The sequence below is a fragment of the Fringilla coelebs genome, assembly GCF_963513975.1.
Source record: "Fringilla coelebs genome assembly, chromosome: 2".
Taxonomy (NCBI): Eukaryota; Metazoa; Chordata; class Aves; order Passeriformes; family Fringillidae; genus Fringilla; species Fringilla coelebs.
The window spans coordinates 74944946-74962397 of record NC_140029.1 but is presented as its reverse complement, the minus strand read 5'-3'; the positions used below and the strand labels follow the sequence as shown (position 1 = coordinate 74962397).

Here is a 17452-nt window from a genome sequence, read left to right as displayed (position 1 = left end):
TTTCAGGCTTTTGTAGGATCCCAGCTGAGCCTGGGAGGGACCTTAGCAGGTCTCCAGTTCAACCTCCCTCTCACAGCAGGGTTAGCACTGAGGTCAGTCTGGCTGCTCAGGGCTTCTTCCAGTCAAGGATTAAAAAACTGAGAAAAGAGACTGCACAGCCTCTCTGGGCAACCTGTGCCACTGCCTGACTGTCCTTGAGGGAAAAAGCTTCTCCTTGCAGGGCTGATTCTCTTGTGTTTCAGCTTAGGGCTGTTGTCCCTTGTCTACTGGCCCTACAGGATTCTTGAGAGCCCAGCTCTGTTTCCTTCAACTCTTCCCACAAGCACTGGGGGCTGCTGTTAGATCCCCTTGAATCTTTGCTTCAGATGGAACAAGGCCAGCTCTCCCAGCCTCTTTTTGCAGGGTTTGTGCTCCAACCCTACCATCTTCACTGAAATATATCCAGTTTGTCAAAGTCTTCCTTCTGTTGCTGGGACTCAAAACTAGTTGCAGTAGCTACGCAGGCTACATTCTTGGCTTACTGTCAGTTCTGTACTTTGAGAAATTGTGTGGCATCACTGCTATGTAACAGCTGGTCTTGGGAAGAACTGGCAGTCCTCAAGACAGGTTCTTAAGCACCTTTTCTTCTGCAAGGGGAGAAGCTTTGATTGCCTTAATTTTCCTTCTTAGGGATGTGACATGAGTGCTGTCAGGATGTCAAGTTTGTCAGGATAACCAAGCATTCTGCTTGGAGCAGGTGGTTGCTGAGGTAAAACTAAGCCAAGGTGTGATGTCTTCCTGGATTCTCAGCATCCATTGTATCAGAGTGAGCTGTACTCCCTTCTCATGTAGCCGTTTTCCCAAAGTATCGATAGCAACTATGCAGCTTTTCATGTTAAGAGGACAAAGAGTTTTCCACAAGTACCCTTATTAGACTCTGGAGTTTGCTTATTTAGTGCTTCTAGCTGTGGTGCTTTTTGTGGGGGGTGTTTTGTTGGCAAATACTAAAAAGTGCGATTTAACATTTACTGACATAAATGTTTGTAGTGTGAAGGTGCCCTTAGGCAATGGGAATTTGGGGTGAGGAAGTACTTTCTGTTTGGGTGGTAAACATGTTGAAAAGAACTCTGCTCCAGACTCTTATTTTCAAGCTTCTTCTTTTGCCAGGATGTTTGTCCAGGTATGCCTGTACTTCTACTGCAAATGCTTGTGGCGCTGCCTGAAGTTCGTGGTCAGGAAACTAACAGGTCAATGTGAATTGCAAAGGATCTGTTACAATACCAAACCTGGAGCTGCCAGAACTATGAAAATAGGTAACTGCAATATACTTAGTTCTGCATGCCTTTGTAACTTTCTGCATATGCTAAAAATTATATCTTGTTACTAGAAATAAGTTATTAAATTGATCCAATGTAAACATGCTTGTCTGACATGATGCTTTTGAATACTTCCCTTACAGAGGCATCCCTGAAAGGTTCAAAAAGTAAGGTGAGTGAAAGATCTCATTATTCACCTTTTCTATGATGTCCTGTGCTGTTGGTTTGTTCAGTCTGGTGTTTGCTCACTCCAAAAAGTTACTTTAAGGTTTGATATGATTTTAGATTTTCCACTGAAGAGGGTCTTGTGTCTCCAATAGCAGTTGATCTTGCAAAGTTGGGTAGAGTGTCCTGTGTTCCAGGGACAGTCCCACTGTGCAATGATGGAATCAAGGGAACAATTTGCCATGGTGGAACTCATGAGAGTGAAGCGTTGTAATTTAGGGGTTCTTGGTTTGATTCCTCATGCTGTCTTAGAATGTCTGTAATCTGCAGTCAGTTGCTTGCAAATTTAGAAAAGAAAAGTCAGGGTTTTTGTCTGGAAAGCAGCTTTCCCAACTTTGTTCCTTCTTTTCCTTTTAAATACATTGATGGACAAAAGCTCCTTTCACTTCACCCTTTTACTGTACCAGTGGTTGTGCTAACCTGAGTTGTTCCCTAAGGCATTTGTGTGTATGTTAAATAACATCCTTCAGCCTTTAAATTTTCTGTCACAAGAGTCAGTGACATTGAAAACCTGGCCTCAGCATTAGCAAAAAGGAAGTCATTTAGCTCTTAGTTCAGCATAGTACATTCAACAAATGTATTTCTAGCAGAAACAGAAAGGCAAAATCTTATTTTAAAACTTGCATTTAAGCAATAGTGAAGTTTTGAGACAAAGAAGAAGAAAATTCAACCCCTTAAATTTTCAAATGGTACCTTGGTTTTTGAATACCGAAACTTCTGGGGGCATTTCTACAAATAGAAATTGCACATGAAAAAAGGAAAGAATGTTTTGCTGTGTTACTGCAGCATGCTGGGAGAGGGAATGTCAAATGAAGACTGTCAATTCCAGTGTAATTAGGTGGATGGTCTGAAGCTGCTTCTTGATCTGCACTGAGGCCTTTGATCATCTTCACTGACAGCCGCCACAGAGATGCCATAAACTGACTGCAAGGGCAAAGGGACTCGAGTTCTTACAGGGCAAGGGCTCTGAAATGAGTCAGAAGGGGTGAATTACTTGGAAAGATATGTACAGGTGTTGAGTTGGGTTTTCTGGGCTCTTAATGCAGAAGCTTTCAGGTATCAAATTTACCACTGTTAACTTCTGTTGGGTAATAGCTTCTGTAGGAATTAATATGTGTTTAAAACCTCTTTTTAGCGGCTGCAAACATCAGTAAATGTTCACCCTGATGCTATTGAAAAAACGATAGATGACATCATGGAGCTGAAAAGGATTAATCCAGATGTAAATCCACAGTAAGTTCATAGTTTCCTTACAGAGCAAGTGGGAATTACTGATTTCTTCAGTTCTTGGGTCCATAGAGAGCTTGTTCTCTATAGTTATCATGGTACAGAAGTTGAAGATTAATTAGCATAAAATTTTAATTTTAGCTTTGCTGTCAAAAAACTGATGTAAAAATGAATGACATTTTTATGGTGACTTAATAAGCAAGCCCTGAGTCTTTTATCTACCTGCTTCTGTCTTAGTTTATTGGCGATGCATGGATTTAATGGGGATCACTTCCCCAGGGATAAAACACCACCAAACCACAGGTCCTGGCAGGGACAGTGTGGCTTCTGTATGCTGCCTTTTGAGTAGGGAAGAAACCATCTTGTTTTAGCTGATACAGATGTATGCTGGTTTGCATTTTAAAACTGCCTTTAATTAGCCAAACAGAAGTTTTAATAATACAACTAATATTTATTATTGTAAGAAGAGATTGACAACCACTCATTAAATTTACAAGTGTGTATTTCAAGAGTAGGTGATGATAACACTTTTATGGTTGCCTTACCTTTCAGTTCTGAGCTTAAGGCACAAGATGTCTAGGTCAGGAATCAGCAGGAGAAAAGTTGAGAGCTATATTATCCAGGTGATCTGTCTGAGGTTCACTCCTCTTCCCAAGCTTGAAGTTGGTACACAGAATTAAAAAGGGGCATCCATAAATTGATAGCTGCTTTTCTTTAATTGGTCAGCAGCATCAACAGGTAAGGCGGTCCCAAGGTCTTGCTGCAACAACAAAACACAAAAGCTAAGTTGGAAAATTATAATTTTTTTGTCTCCTTACAGGAATCTCCCTCCCAGCACACCCCCCATTAAAAAGACCAGTAACTGGGTAGTCTTAAAATGAGGCTTCACTGATCATAAAGGAAATAGAATATGCTGCATCTCTCTAACTTGAGAGACAGCTTTTGTGATGGTGACTGCAGTCCCAAGAATTGAAAAAATGGTGACCCAACCATTAAAGAAAAGAAGAAAATAAGAGAAAAAAAAAACAAAGAGAACCCCTCATTCTCATAGGTGAGAAGCCCTGTGAATTTTTTCTGGATGTGAGCACAGAGCTTTTCCAGGGGCGTGTCCTGACCGAGCCCACATACTCTTCAAAGGGAGGACGTCAGGAACTGCAATGTTTAGCAATCAGGGTGATCCAAGTGCTCACTTCTCAGTGTTGGACCAATGGGCAACTGGGTAGAACAATTTCAGAAGAAAACAAGAAATTAATTATTATTTTGTATAACACCAGAGATCACCCTCTGATTCCCTTCATGGCATGCCTTTGGCCTCTGAAGAAATGCTCTCCTTCAGAAGAGAGAGAGCAGACATGCAAATGACTTCTTGCTTGAAATCAGGACCCTGAACGTTAGGTTACATTTTTAGTGATCTGATCTTTCTAGTACATGAAGAGAACCTGCAAGAGAGCTGGAGAGCATATAATGACAGGACAAGAGGGAATGGATTCAAATTGAAAGGGAGCAGGCTTAGAATAGGTGTTAGGAGGAAATTCTTGATGGTGGAGGTGGTGAGGCACTGGAACAGGTTGCCCAGAGAAGTTGTGGATGACCCATCCTTGGAAGTGTTTAAGGCCAGGTTTAGTGGGGCTCTGATCAATCTCATCTAGTGGAAGGTGTCCCTGCCATGGCAGTGGGGTTAGGACTAGACAAACTTTACAGTCCCTTCCAACCCAAACCATTCTGTGAATCTATGATAATATTTTTTAAAAATACCACACAGAGGGAAAAAATAACCCAAACAAAAAAATCACCTGAATTATCTTTTTTTGATCCAGTTGGTGTTCATATGCTTAGCACAGGACAAATGCTTAATTGTCTTTAGACTAGAATGCTTGCATTCAATATTTTAATGCATTTGAGTCTCTCATCCCCTTTTTCCCTTGCACTCCCTCCCCTTTGGTAAAATAGCTTCTTAAAGCAGTGAGGAATGGGGGCCTGAAATGTGCAAGATGAGGTCAAATACATAGATACACACTCTGCCACTAAATTGATCCTTATATTAAATGAATCATATCTCTGCTAAACTTTAGACATCTGCACTGAAGTTTTACATGCAGCCATATATTTTATACTGATGTTTTCAACAGAAATTTGAGCAAAAGCAGGTTGGCTGCATCTTTAGACATGATTAAGGAAAATCCAATGCTTTGCCTTCTCTTGAGCATAAAACACCTAAATCCAAACAATCTTGTTTAGAAGCTCTGGCCTTGTGTTGGTTAGCAGAGACTTGAAATTTCCTGGGGTAAGGACAAGGGGACACGTGTCATAGTGTATGTGTTTCTGCAAATCTGTATGCAGTCATTTTTGTTAGTGTGGCATCTTTGCAGAGCTGAATTAGCATCCCATGGGTGCTTGCACTGGATGTTCTTGAAAGCTGTGGGCTGCTGTAATCTAAAGAGGAGAAGGGCATCTCACAGCAATTTTCCTTTCTCAATGCCTCCCAGATAAGTGTGTGTATGTAGCAGTAGGAGCAAGCAGGTTGAATAACCTGGTGGTGATGTGCAGGCTACACTAACTATGGAAGCAGACACAGAATCACTGAAAGGCTTGGGTTGGGAAGGAATTAATGATGATCCAGTTCCCCTGCTCCAGTTTTGGACTTGCCTCCACCTGGTGGAGCACCTGGAGCTGAGTACAGTGGGAGTGCAAGCCCAGGTACGTTGCTCCTGAGCTCTGAGAACAGCCACAGCCAGCACCAGGATGACAAGGACGAGGTCTGGGACATCAGCACCTCACCCACATCCGTGTTTGGCAAGAATAACAAAGCATTAATGAAAAGGAAAGGGGGGAGTCTAATTCAACCCCCACCCCTTCACCCAAATAACATTGTGTGGAGCTTCTGACTGCCTTTATATAAAGTGCAAAAAATTGTTCCCTTTGAAAGTGTTGTGCACCTTGTATCTTAAAAACATGTATTTTTTTAATGTAAAATTGCTCTTCTTTGCCACAGCCTGTGTTCTGCTGCCCTAAACTGAGGCTATAAAGAAGTTAAAAACATTATGGCTGTGATTTAGTGATACTCTACAGCAATTCACAGTCTGTCAGGCTTTTCAGCTTTCTTTGAAATGCAGCCTTTCTGTAAAATTGGAGGCTATAGCTAGTGAAGCATGTTAAAAAAAAAAAAAAAAAAAAAAAAAAAAGAAGAAACAAAAAACCCCAAAAAAGAAACAGCAAAGGATGGAAAACACTGTGGAGGCTTTTCTGTCTGAAAGGGTTGTAGCTTCAAATGGGATAAAATTGCAGCATGAGAAATGGATTAATGGTGGCATCTCTGACTCTGTAGACTAACTGTGGAATCATTTAGGTTAGAAAAGGTTTAAAATTCTGAAGTCCAACAGTTAACTCAGCACTGCCAAATGCACCACTAATCCATTTCCATAAGTGCCACATCTACACATCTTTTAGATACCTCCAGGGATGGTGACTCTACTACTTTCCTGCAGGCTGTTTCACAGCTTGACAACACTTTTGGTGAAGGAAATCCTCCCTAATATCCAATTTAAACTGTTTCTGGGCAACCTGAGGCCATTTCCTCTTGTCCTATCACTTGTTGCCTGGGAGAAGAGACCAACCCACACCCTCAGACAATTTTTTACCCAGTGAACAGTGCACCCACCCAAACCACGAACAGCCAGTTCCAGCAGAATGATGAGGAAAACAGTGTCAAAGGCCTTAGTGAAGTTCGGGTACCAAACATCCTTTCCCTTATCCTAGGCAAGTCACCTTGCCATAGAGGGAGATCAATTTAGACAAGCAGGACCTGCCTCAAAAGATAAGCAGTGAAAATCCTTATGTTCAGAAAATTTAAGAGTATTACAAAATAAACAAAATGTTTTGGTGTATCGAGCAGAACAGGCAAGGAACCTGTGCAGGTTAATATCAGTGCAGCCTGTGTTCCACAGAGGAATAGGGGTGCACACTTAGCTTGGCCTCCAAATTCATGCCAGGTGTTCCAATAATTTTACACACTATTAAATATTGAAGGGCTTATTTCCATATATAAGCAAATATTTCTATGAGCATGGCAGTTGCATACTGCATGACTTACATTTTGTATTATAAAACCTTAATGTAAAGCTGTTGTTTGGTGCAGTTTTCTGGTGAATTTTTTATAAGTTTGGTTTAGGGTTTTTTGAGGGTAGTTATTTCATGTGTGTTGAATTTGGTTTTTTTGATGATGCATCAGAAAATGTAAAAAGGAAACACAAAAATCTGCATTGTACTGAAAAGAGAACCATTAAGATGATTCTCAATGTGAGACAAAAGCCAAATCTGCCTGGAGGCAGATCTTTGAAGCTATATTACTTCAGGGTTTTGGCTTCTTTATGCTAGCTTTAGTGGCACAGAAGCAAAACAATTATTTTTCGCTTTTTCCTGAGTTTTCTTTACCCCCTCAGCCTTTTTCAAGTTCACATCTCTGATCCCAGGGAGTTGTTTGAAAAGCTGTCATTGGAATGAAGAGAAAGATTCAGTAATGTGCTTGTAATAGGCATTCAATGCTGTTGTGTATAGTTATAATGTGATTTCAATGTGAAAAATCACTGTTCACGGTTTTAAAATATCCCAAATATTATCATCTAAGGAAGGCACTAAATGAGACTATGCCCTTCACCATGCCTTGTTTAATGCAATATTGATCTCTTGGAAATTTTCCTGTTGCAAGTGAAGTGTTAGACTATCAATTCATGGATGCCGTGTGGATTAGCTGTGCGTGTACACGGCAGTGCTGTTTCACCTGATTGAGGTGGAATATGTTGCTCTCCCTACCCTCAGGTTGGGAGTGTCTCTTCAGGCCTGCCTGCTGCAGATTGTGGGCTACAGAAATCTCATTGCAGAGGTGGAGAAGTTGCGCCGAGAGCCGTACGATTCGGAGAACCCGCAGCACGAGGAGATGCTGCTGAAGGTAGGCACTGAAGAGGTGCTTAGAGGGCATCCTTTATTCATGCCAGCTCCCAAGCCTGCTTCACAGACCTCTGTGAAACATGGAGAGCTGTTGTCACCTTCCTCCATCGTGTACCTGTTTTAAGATAAGACTACACTGCATTATAATCTGCTCTGGGTGTAACACCTGCCAAGCAAGCAGCTCGCTCCCTGGCTGATAAATGCATTCCCCTTGGCTGGACTATATCTAGGCACTGGATAACACAGGTCTTAGAGCACAGAGCTGTTTGTTATCTGCAGTGAGCTCTGGAAAAGTAGCTTTATGTCCTATTAAAGTACACCTTTCTCCAGTACAAGAAAGTTATTTTTCTCTATTAACCAAATTACAATTCAAGGCAGTGTTTCTGTATACCAGTGGCAAACATCTATTTTTTATTGTGTGGAATGGAAGAGTGGGAGTTGACGACTCACACGTTCATAGTTACCAAATGTATTTTCACACAAAAACAAAATGAAACTATTCTTTAGATAATACATGCAGAGTCAGGAAAACCATAACAATTGGGTTTTACTTCCTTCATGCTTTCAGGAAAGCCTTGCACTGGAGCAGATAATAAAAGCAATGTTTCTATCTTGGAGCCATAAGCAGAGGAAGAGCTAGAGAGTCCTTATACTAGAAAGAAATTGATGAAAAAATAAAGGTTCTGGAGAACCTTTATATAATAAATATATAATAAACATAAATATACATTAACATAAATATAAATAAACATAAATATAAATAAACATAAATAAATATAATAAACCTTTATATAATTGCAAACCCTGGTCCTGATCCTGGTTTAATCACAGCTATGCTTCAGAGAAATGCCAAGAAACAGAATAAGTGATATTGAGTTTATTTGCTATAAGCAAAATGCCTTCTTAGAGAATTTTCAGAGTTCTTATAAAAGCATACTACCTGTTTGGTTGTGGGGGGTGTTCTTTTTCAACTTAAGACAAATATACTGAAGACTTTAGCAATACCAGATGATGATGGAGATGTCTTCCATGCCGTAGCTTGCAGTGCAAGGCTTTGCACAAGTTACAGTGATAACTTCTGGAAAATTTACCATAATTACTTGGTCTTCCAAGAATCCCAGTAGGCATATTATACAAGCACTGTCAGATGCAAGTAAGTCCTTCTAAAAATGCCTCAGATGGTCAGGATTCCTGCTGGAGTTTGGAAAGCTGCCGTTAAGGTTTGCCGCTCATGGGAGGTGGGAGTCTCACCAAGGAGTGGTCCAAATCCAGAGCCGCCCTGAAGGACTGTTTTAACCATCAGTAGACTTGGGCAGATGGACTTCTGTTCAAGTGCTGCCCCTGTGCATCCAAATGCACAAATCTATGGGAGTAGAGTGAGTTTTAACTGAAGAGACACACAGATTTACCTACTGAGGAAGTCTGTGTCTTGCAGGTGAGAGATCCAGGTGGCAGACTACAGTGCTGGTCACTGAAAATTCCAGGCACCTCACTGCAGATTAAAGAGGGCCTTTGGCTCCAAGAAAGCATCCCTAAATTCCCTAAATACAAGCATCTATGTTGCCCAGAGAGCAAGTAGGGTCTGGGGGTGGGGTCATAGGTGAGAAGGACCAAGGAGCTGACTTGGTACCTCCCCGCCATCCAGCCTGAGAACCATGTCAGCAGTGATGTGTAGTCATGTAAGTGCTTTAAGAACATAATTGCATGAGCATAAAAGCAGAATGGAAACTGAGCATTTATCTGAGGAGAGATTAAACAGTGCAGTTTATGCAACTTTATGCAAAGTCAAAATGTTGAAAAAAGTGTCAGTTTCACCTAAGTATTAGCACTTGTTTACAGCAATGTTCTACTTTTGCAAATGTCAAATGGAAATACGTCCAAGCTTTAATTAATTTTATAATCCTCGCTGTGTAAGAGTAGTCTGGTTGGTTTTCATTCCTTCTAGATTGTCTGCTAAGTGATCTCTGCAATAGGTAATTCAGGTTCCTAATGGCTATTATTTATTCATGTTTACCAGGAGAGTACTTTATGAATGAGAAAGAGATTAACTTAATGTTATTGTACTAATGATTAATACTGTATTTACTGTTGATGGATGAACACTGGTTTAAATAATGATGCTTTATGCAGTCATTACAAAGTGAAATCATTAAGATTTTAACCTTCCCAGGGCACTTAATTTTAAATGCAGTTGCTAAAATTAAAACAATTGCTGTTTTAATTTGGGAAATGTGCACACAGCTCTTTTCCTTGGGTAGTCTTTGTCCGAGTGATTTTCTTGAGGATGTACTCACCAACTCATGACTGGTGATTAATACACATTCTTATTTCTAAATTCTGATTTCTTAATACACTTCAAAAAGGATGAGTTTGTGATATGGCACATGAGGTGTGCATAAACGTATGCATTTGTCATATGTCAATTGAGGCTGCTTTTATGTGCATAGCAGCATGATATTTAGGCACCAAAGTTGCTGGACCAGTGCAGTTAAATGGATTTATTCCAGCTGATGATCTGGCTTGTTAAATCACTTTGGACATTTCTTCATGTGAGATCAATGAATGATTCTTCCCTTAGTTAAATATGATGGTGCACATGCTATCCTTGTATGGATTTTTTTTTAATGTTCTCCAATTTGCTTTTCAACACTGTGGTAGCCAAGTCTCTTGATTTATAACCCTTCTAGAGACTTGCAAAAGATGCCAGAGAAAAGATTGCTGCAGAGCCTCGGGGACTCAAAGCTGCTCTGTTGCTCTGTCAGTGATTTACAACCAAATTCCAGCCCATTCCTGTCTCTGTGCTTATGGAGGCAGACACCACCTGGATGCACAAAGCATGAGCAAAGCAGGGATAGAAATGCTGGGATACTGATCAGTGATCAGAACTTAACTTGGTTTAAAAAAAAAAAAGCTCTAAAAAAAGCTCTATTGTGTGAAAACTTAATTATGTTTTACCTGTAATCTTCCTAGTTGTGGAAATGCTTGAAGCCGAATTCACCACTGAAAGCTCGGATTTCGAAGCAGTGGTGTGAAATTGGTTTCCAAGGTGACGATCCTAAAACAGACTTTAGAGGAATGGGTCTCCTGGGCTTATATAACTTGGTGTAAGTATGTCCCTCTGCAGATGGGTTTACGTGTGTCTGAAGTCATGAAAAGTAGCATTACTTGCAGATTTTGGCAAACCTGTGGGAATAGTTTATAAAAGTGCCAGGCACTTCATATTAAGCAAATGAAAGAATTTATTTACTAGCCTAATTTTTGGAGTGTTTCTCTTCTCAAAGGGGTCTCCTTTCTTTCAGTATTCCTAATTCAACCTTGTAATACCCATTTGCTAAGCCCTTTTTTTAGTTTCTCTGTGACACAGTGAGTTAGCACTCTCTTCCCACCAGAAAGAAATGGTAAAGTATATTTTCACCAGTATCTAGATCTCCTTAAACAAAATGCCCTGGAAGTATGTAGGTGGGTGGGTTATGTTACTGCTCAGCTGCTGTCTTTGGGAATTTCATGCTGAATTCTTAAGCAAAATACTTGATATGCAGTCACTGATGGCAGATTTAGATAGTTTGACTACTACTTCAATTTCTGTCGATACTCAAACTTAAGCAGTTAGTTTACATCACTTTTTCCTTCCAACTCATGCACACCAGGTGTTAATGCCATAGCTGTGCCTTGTAATTTGGGAACTGACTAATGCCTGTTATTTTCTCCAGCCCCTGTATTTGCTGCATGCAGTTACATAACTTGGAAACATTTGGTAAAATAACTTCTCCTTGCGAGGCGAAAAATAAGTATTTTCTGCTTTTACAGATTGCAGGACATAAATCATCCTCTGTCCGTATGTTGTTCCCTAATAAATCTCAGTTGAGGATCTGGACTCTTGACTCTGGCTTTGAACTTCCATTTGAAATTAATCCCTACCATGTATTTAATTTCTTAGTCTTCTGATGACGCTTATCTTGCTTAATGAATCTGCCAGATCAAGAAGCCTGAACTGCTTTCTCTTGAGCTCAGCACACGGCATGCCCCAGTCATAAACAGCTGATTTTCTGTAGGGTGGGTAGAGAGGAGACTCTGGCAATGCACATTCACTAAACTCATGCAGGAGTGCTCTTGGAGTTGGAGGCTGCTTTAATCTTTCAGCTTGGGGGTCTGAGTGGCAGTTTAACGAGTTTAACATGTCAGATGCTACTCATACTGTGTAACACATGTCCATCCGCCTTTAGAAAGGTGTGCATAGACAGCTTAATGTGACTTCAGGTGCTTTTTTTGGTTTTTGTTTTTTTTTTTTTTTAAACAATTCACCTAAACATTTGTGTCTGCAGGTATTTTGCTGAATGGGACACTGAGATAGCTCAGCAAGTTCTCACTGATTCTCTTCACCCTAAATACAGGTAATGCTTAAGACCAGGAACAGTAACTTGAGAGAGCACTCTGTTGGCTCTCTTTGAGGAAGGGGACTGGGTTTTTTCTCTTTGTTGGGCATATCCTTGAGTATTGCCGCATGCTGTCTGTTGTAAAGTGCTGATCCTGAAAGCTGATCAGGTGAAAGAGGCAAACTTGTATTCTGAATCTTGGAAATAGTTAAATTTAATGTTAATTGTTTTCCCTTTTGATTTCAAATTATTTTTGTGGTTTTATTTATCTTTATTTTAATTTGTTTATGTTTTTTTCATAATAAAGGGAAGTCACTAAGAAGGAACTAAGGTATTTTTTTCTTTTTTCTAAGTTTTCTGAGACAGTACATGTAAATAAAGTTTGAACTACAAGTTGGTGTGTTATAAAGTTTTTGTTACAACACTGGGAGATCCATATTCTTTCCTTTAGACCCAAACTGGGAAGTGGAACACTGGGTACATATGAACATGCTTATATATCAAAAATGAAATCCACCTTGCTTGATATTGTTCAAGTGACTGACTTGATAATCATAAGTAGTCTGGGCCAAATATTTGTTAGCAGAGCTGAAAAGCCTCTTTATTTATAGTCACATACTCTGTCTACCTTGACCAATGATGGTTCCAATGTGGCTACTCCATTGTCCTGACTGTTGAGACATCAGGTACCTTCAAGGGTCACAAACTGTGCTGTAGGTAATTTGTCAATAAGAGTCTCCACAATTATTGGGGAGTGGAGGCCTTTTAGCCAGTTACATAGAAATCAGTTGCCTTAAAAGGCATTTTTCTTCTTCCAGTAGTGTTAGATATCCATAAAGCTGGTTCCCACCTAAATCCTGAAGCTTTTGATCTCCTCAGGGTTCTTGTGTGTTTTTTGTTGGGTTCCTAATGGTAATTCTGTGATAAAAAGCCCTTGGAACATATTAGTGTGCTTTATTTGCACGTTTGATTACCAAGGGCAGTCTTGGAGTGCAGTGTGAGCATGTGCAATTTCTGTGCCTTAACAGAGCATTCAGTAGAAGATAGATGCTGGAGGGGGTGCTTGTGGTGATCTTCCTGGTGTGGTTGCTTAGCAGCTCTGCTGTTTTCTGATGGGATCAGTGGATTTTCTATCTCAGTTGAACTTTTTCACTTGCCCACATCCTATGTGTGCCACCTTTATTGTTCAGTCTTTACCTGGGGTTTTCTAACTGGTGTTATTACACAGCCTACAAAGATGGTTCAGATTTTAGAGGATGAGCAAATAATACTGTGTTCCTGTATGCAAAGCTTCTTGGGAGCTGAAGTTTTTGTCCTCATGCATGCCAGCTAGTAACCCTCAGGTCACAATGGGTATGAATCTATTAGCATCTTAATTATTGACAACAATTTTTATATACTATATTTACATGAAGCTCAGGGAATTGTTTCCAGTGTAATATATACTTGCTGAAGTTCAAGAATAGTCTAAGAACAATACTTTCACACATGCCTGTTTATAATTTGGGACCTAAAGCTTGCAAACTCTGATTTGCCTTACTTACAAGACTCCCACAGCTATGTCAAGGTTTTAGGCCCCTGGTTAGGGTCAATTCTGTGCCTGCCTTTAGCTGGTTTTAAATGCAGGCAATGATTTCTGCTAAACTTGCTCATTTCAGTAGATTCAAACCTGGTTAGTGGGATGTTGGCTGCCTGGTTGGATCACACAGCTCTTTCAAATTGTTGAAGAGCTGAAATTTAGTTAAAAATCAATCTGTTCCCTGACTAATTTTATTTTAAGGGAGGCGTTTTCTGTGTCCTTGAAAAGCATTATTGTGCCAAATAATAGGAAACTCTGTTCCTTATCTTTGGCTTTTGAGTGATATCTAAATTGGCTGATCATAAAAAATTACTGTCAGAGGAGTATTTTCATGTTTGCTGCCTCAGGTGAATCATGCCTCATCATCAGTGATGAGTATCACAAATATCTCTGTAAACACAAAAAAGCTAAAACCATCTGTGATTAGTTAAATGTAATTTCAACTTGTTGTACAGCTCGAGCTTAACTGAAGTGGTTCACCTTTGTGGTCAGTTCAGAAAACAATGAGGTTTTGCTGAGAGCATGGACATAGGTGCATTTTGTAATGGTGAGACCAGTTTGTTGGCAATGCTCTAAACCAGTTACCCCTTTCAGGTCTGTTTATATCAATCCATTCAGCCAGAAGGATGATTAAATAGGATTAGCCATGTAAAAGGAGATAAAATATCATGTTCAGTCAATGTTATAACACCAGAGAAGTTGAAAGAAAATATTTATCAGTTACTAATGTTTGGCAATATCTGGATTTTAATTAATTTTTCTTCCTCAGCCAACTTAGCAAAGCTGAATGGGAGAAGAAAAAGTTTGATAAGGCAATTGGGTAAGTTTAAAGACCTTTTTTTATTTGCTACAAGCACAGCAGGTAACAATGATGCTGTATATTTGAGGGAGAAAAGGTGTTTCCTAATTATTTTTTAAAGGAAATTCCTGTGAGCGTATGTACATCTGCCACACCTTGATTTTGATCAAAGATTACAGGAGAAACAATTCAAGTTACTTTCAGGAAAAAATAACCCAAAAATTTTGTAGCAAGAAGAGGCTTTCTCTGTGCTATATATAGTGTGGTGATTAATATCTCTTTAATTCTTCTTAGCACATGACATGATCAAGTTTCACTTCTTGCTGTCAAAGCCAGGTCCAGAACTGCTTTTAGGAAAATACAATAGCGAAGAAATAGTACTGAGGGTTTTTTCTTCTTTAACAGTGGGTTAGGTATAACTGCATTATTCATGGGAATGGAACAGGGTGTTCCTTCTGAATGTATCTAAAAATCTGTAATACAAGATTTTACTGCCCAGATTTAATTTTTCTGTGAAACCTGCCATTAGACAAGGTGACTTCATGCTGAAGTTAACTTCTGGACTTTGGGTTTGTTTTTTCCCCTCCTGAAATGCAAAAAAAAAAGTTTAAAGGAAAAGAAAATATTTTTGTTTGCTTGATAGAGGTATCTGAAAAAATACCCAAGACAGTCTAGAGAAGACAGCTGTCTTTAGGTGAGAAAAAAATTCAATCACTGAATATCCTAACATGTTTGCTTTTATGGCTAAATGTCCATGTGAGTCTTTATGTGCTTCCTTGGGAAATAGTCATTGCTAGAAATGCCAAGTTCTTTATGCACCAGCCTTACAAGTTAGCTTCCAGTTTCTGAGTTTTGTTGTGCTTAAATATATTTCACTTGTTAATATCTCCTAGGACAGAGTTTGCTTAATGAGTCTGATTTTCTTGTTTCTGTTTCCAGCTTTGATTTAGGATTTTACCTCTTTTCTGGCCTTTGTCTCTAATTCTCTTTTAGGGAGAAATTAGAGGTGACTCGGCTGGATCCTTTTCACAAGCTTTTTAGCCATATGAATGTCTTTCTAGGACAGGTTGTTGAAGCATGATGCTCCTAACTATGGGTAATGAGTTCCAGTGGGAACTCCAGCAGTTAAAAATAACAAGTGATGGGTCACCCTGCAGCCGTGGCCACCGTGTGGAGTCCTTGCCCTGTTTCAGAGGCGAGTGCAGGAGCACAGGGACGTCTGTGCCTGTTCTTATTTTGTAGGAATTAATCAGTACTGTTTCACTGAAAAGGCTGGCACAGTGATGAAACTCCTGCTTTTACTGTGACCATGTATTTCCCAAGGGAAATGCTGTACAAAGCACGCAGAATAAATGTTTTCCACCCTCACACACCTTGGAACCTCACAAAGGAGAGAATTCATGCATCTCGGTAACACGAAATCTGCAACATCAGTGTTCCTTAAAACGTGATGAAAGAAGGTGAATTCTCAACAAAAGTTGCTGCTTTTCCTTACAGCTACTCTTTTGCCATCGTGGGCATTAACATAACAGACCTTGCTTACAACCTGCTCGTGAGTGGGGCTCTGAAGACCCATTTCTACAACGTAGCTCCAGAAGCACCCACGCTCACCCACTTTCAGCAGACGTTCTGTAAGTGCTGGGTGGGAGTGTGGGGCAAGGGGTGGAAATGCATAACTGGCCCACTGCTAACAAAGTACTGCCCATAGTTTAAAAAAAAAAGAAAGTCTTTTGACACAGCATGGAGACTGTGCTCTCCTGTCTAGGATGCTTGGATTCTGCTCTTCAGCTGTGATGGAGGCCACTACCAAGCCAAGGTGTAAAACAAATTAAGAAACACAAACAAAAAAATGCACTAAGCACCTTACCAAGTGACCTTCCTGTTTTTTAAGCAATAAGAAAAAAAGCAAATGTGCTTTAAGGAATATCTGAATATTGTTTCCCCTTAAATCCAACTGTCATATGATACTTGTATGTACATTCCAGTGTTACTCCACCCTTCAGCAGAGTTGCAGCTCCACCACCAAAATAATGTTTTGACAGCTCTTTCCCCTGTATTTGAGCATCCCTGCTACAGCAGAGGCCCGCTGTTCATCTTTGCACAGTGGGAGTAACACTTCTAATATTTTTCAATGTGTAGGCAAGGAACTTATAATGAGCACCTGCAGCACTTTTCCCTGTTTTTATACTCCCTGGTTCAATGTTTCAGTTTGTGAATCCATATATCAAGATGACTAGTGACTTAGTGTGTTTATTGTGAGAAATTCTGCCAGTGTGTGTAATATTCATCCAATTTTGGCCTTGTCCAGAATAGGTTTAGTCTTGTTCCTGCCCAGGGTCATGAGGTGTCAGATCTCAGTGACCAGGATTCTCTGTGCAGATCATGATTATTAATTCCAGACTACTTCCTAAATTTATATGTCATCTTTCCATGCAGTAATTATCTCTTCTTCCTTCATATTGTTTTGTAGGCTACTTAATGCATGAATTCCACAAATTCTGGATTGATGAGGATCCACTGGACATAATGGAATTCAATCGCGTCAGAGAGAAATTTTACAAGCGAATCTTGAGACAGCTCCAGAACCCAGAGATGGCTCTGTGTCCTCATTTTGCTGCATCAGAAAGTTTAATCAATATGTAGTTACTCAGTTGATTTCATTTGGAAGCACTGTCTCACTCTTGGTTTAGATCACTGTTAGACCATCACTAGCATACTGAATGACCATGGCAATCGTGTGCATGTTTTTGGCGCAGTGTTCATCTATTTTTGTCACATGATCCCCTTATGCTTCTCTTGCTGGGGATTTTTCATTTTAAATGGGTGCTCATATTGCCTCATTATGCAGTGTTACCTTCTGAATTGATGTCCAGATATCAGAGTTTTTCTATTTTTTTAGACTTTCCTCATAATTCAGCATTGACAATTGAATTGTATTTCTCTAGCAGTGTTTTTGTATATGTGGAATAAGTAGCTGGATCTTGTATTGTGAAAGCTTTTTAACTTCTCG

At 39.8% G+C, this 17452-nt stretch overlaps 1 protein-coding gene across 2 annotated transcripts; it reads left to right on the top strand.

The window, feature by feature from the left end:
• Window positions 1-1147: 1147 nt before the first annotated feature.
• ELMOD1 (ELMO domain containing 1) lies at window positions 1148-17085 on the top strand (the record flags this gene model as incomplete). Of its 2 annotated transcripts, XM_084226724.1 has the most annotated exons (10): window positions 1148-1292; window positions 1439-1467; window positions 2656-2753; window positions 7563-7692; window positions 10662-10795; window positions 12014-12082; window positions 12372-12395; window positions 14413-14463; window positions 15940-16073; window positions 16913-17085. In XM_084226724.1, 10 exons carry the CDS (start codon window positions 1148-1150, stop codon window positions 17083-17085), a joined length of 987 nt encoding a protein of 328 aa, XP_084082850.1. The 2 variants fall into 2 exon arrangements, with proteins under 2 accessions (XP_084082850.1, XP_084082851.1); XM_084226725.1 differs by lacking the exon at window positions 12372-12395.
• Between the last annotated feature and the right edge of the window lie 367 nt (window positions 17086-17452).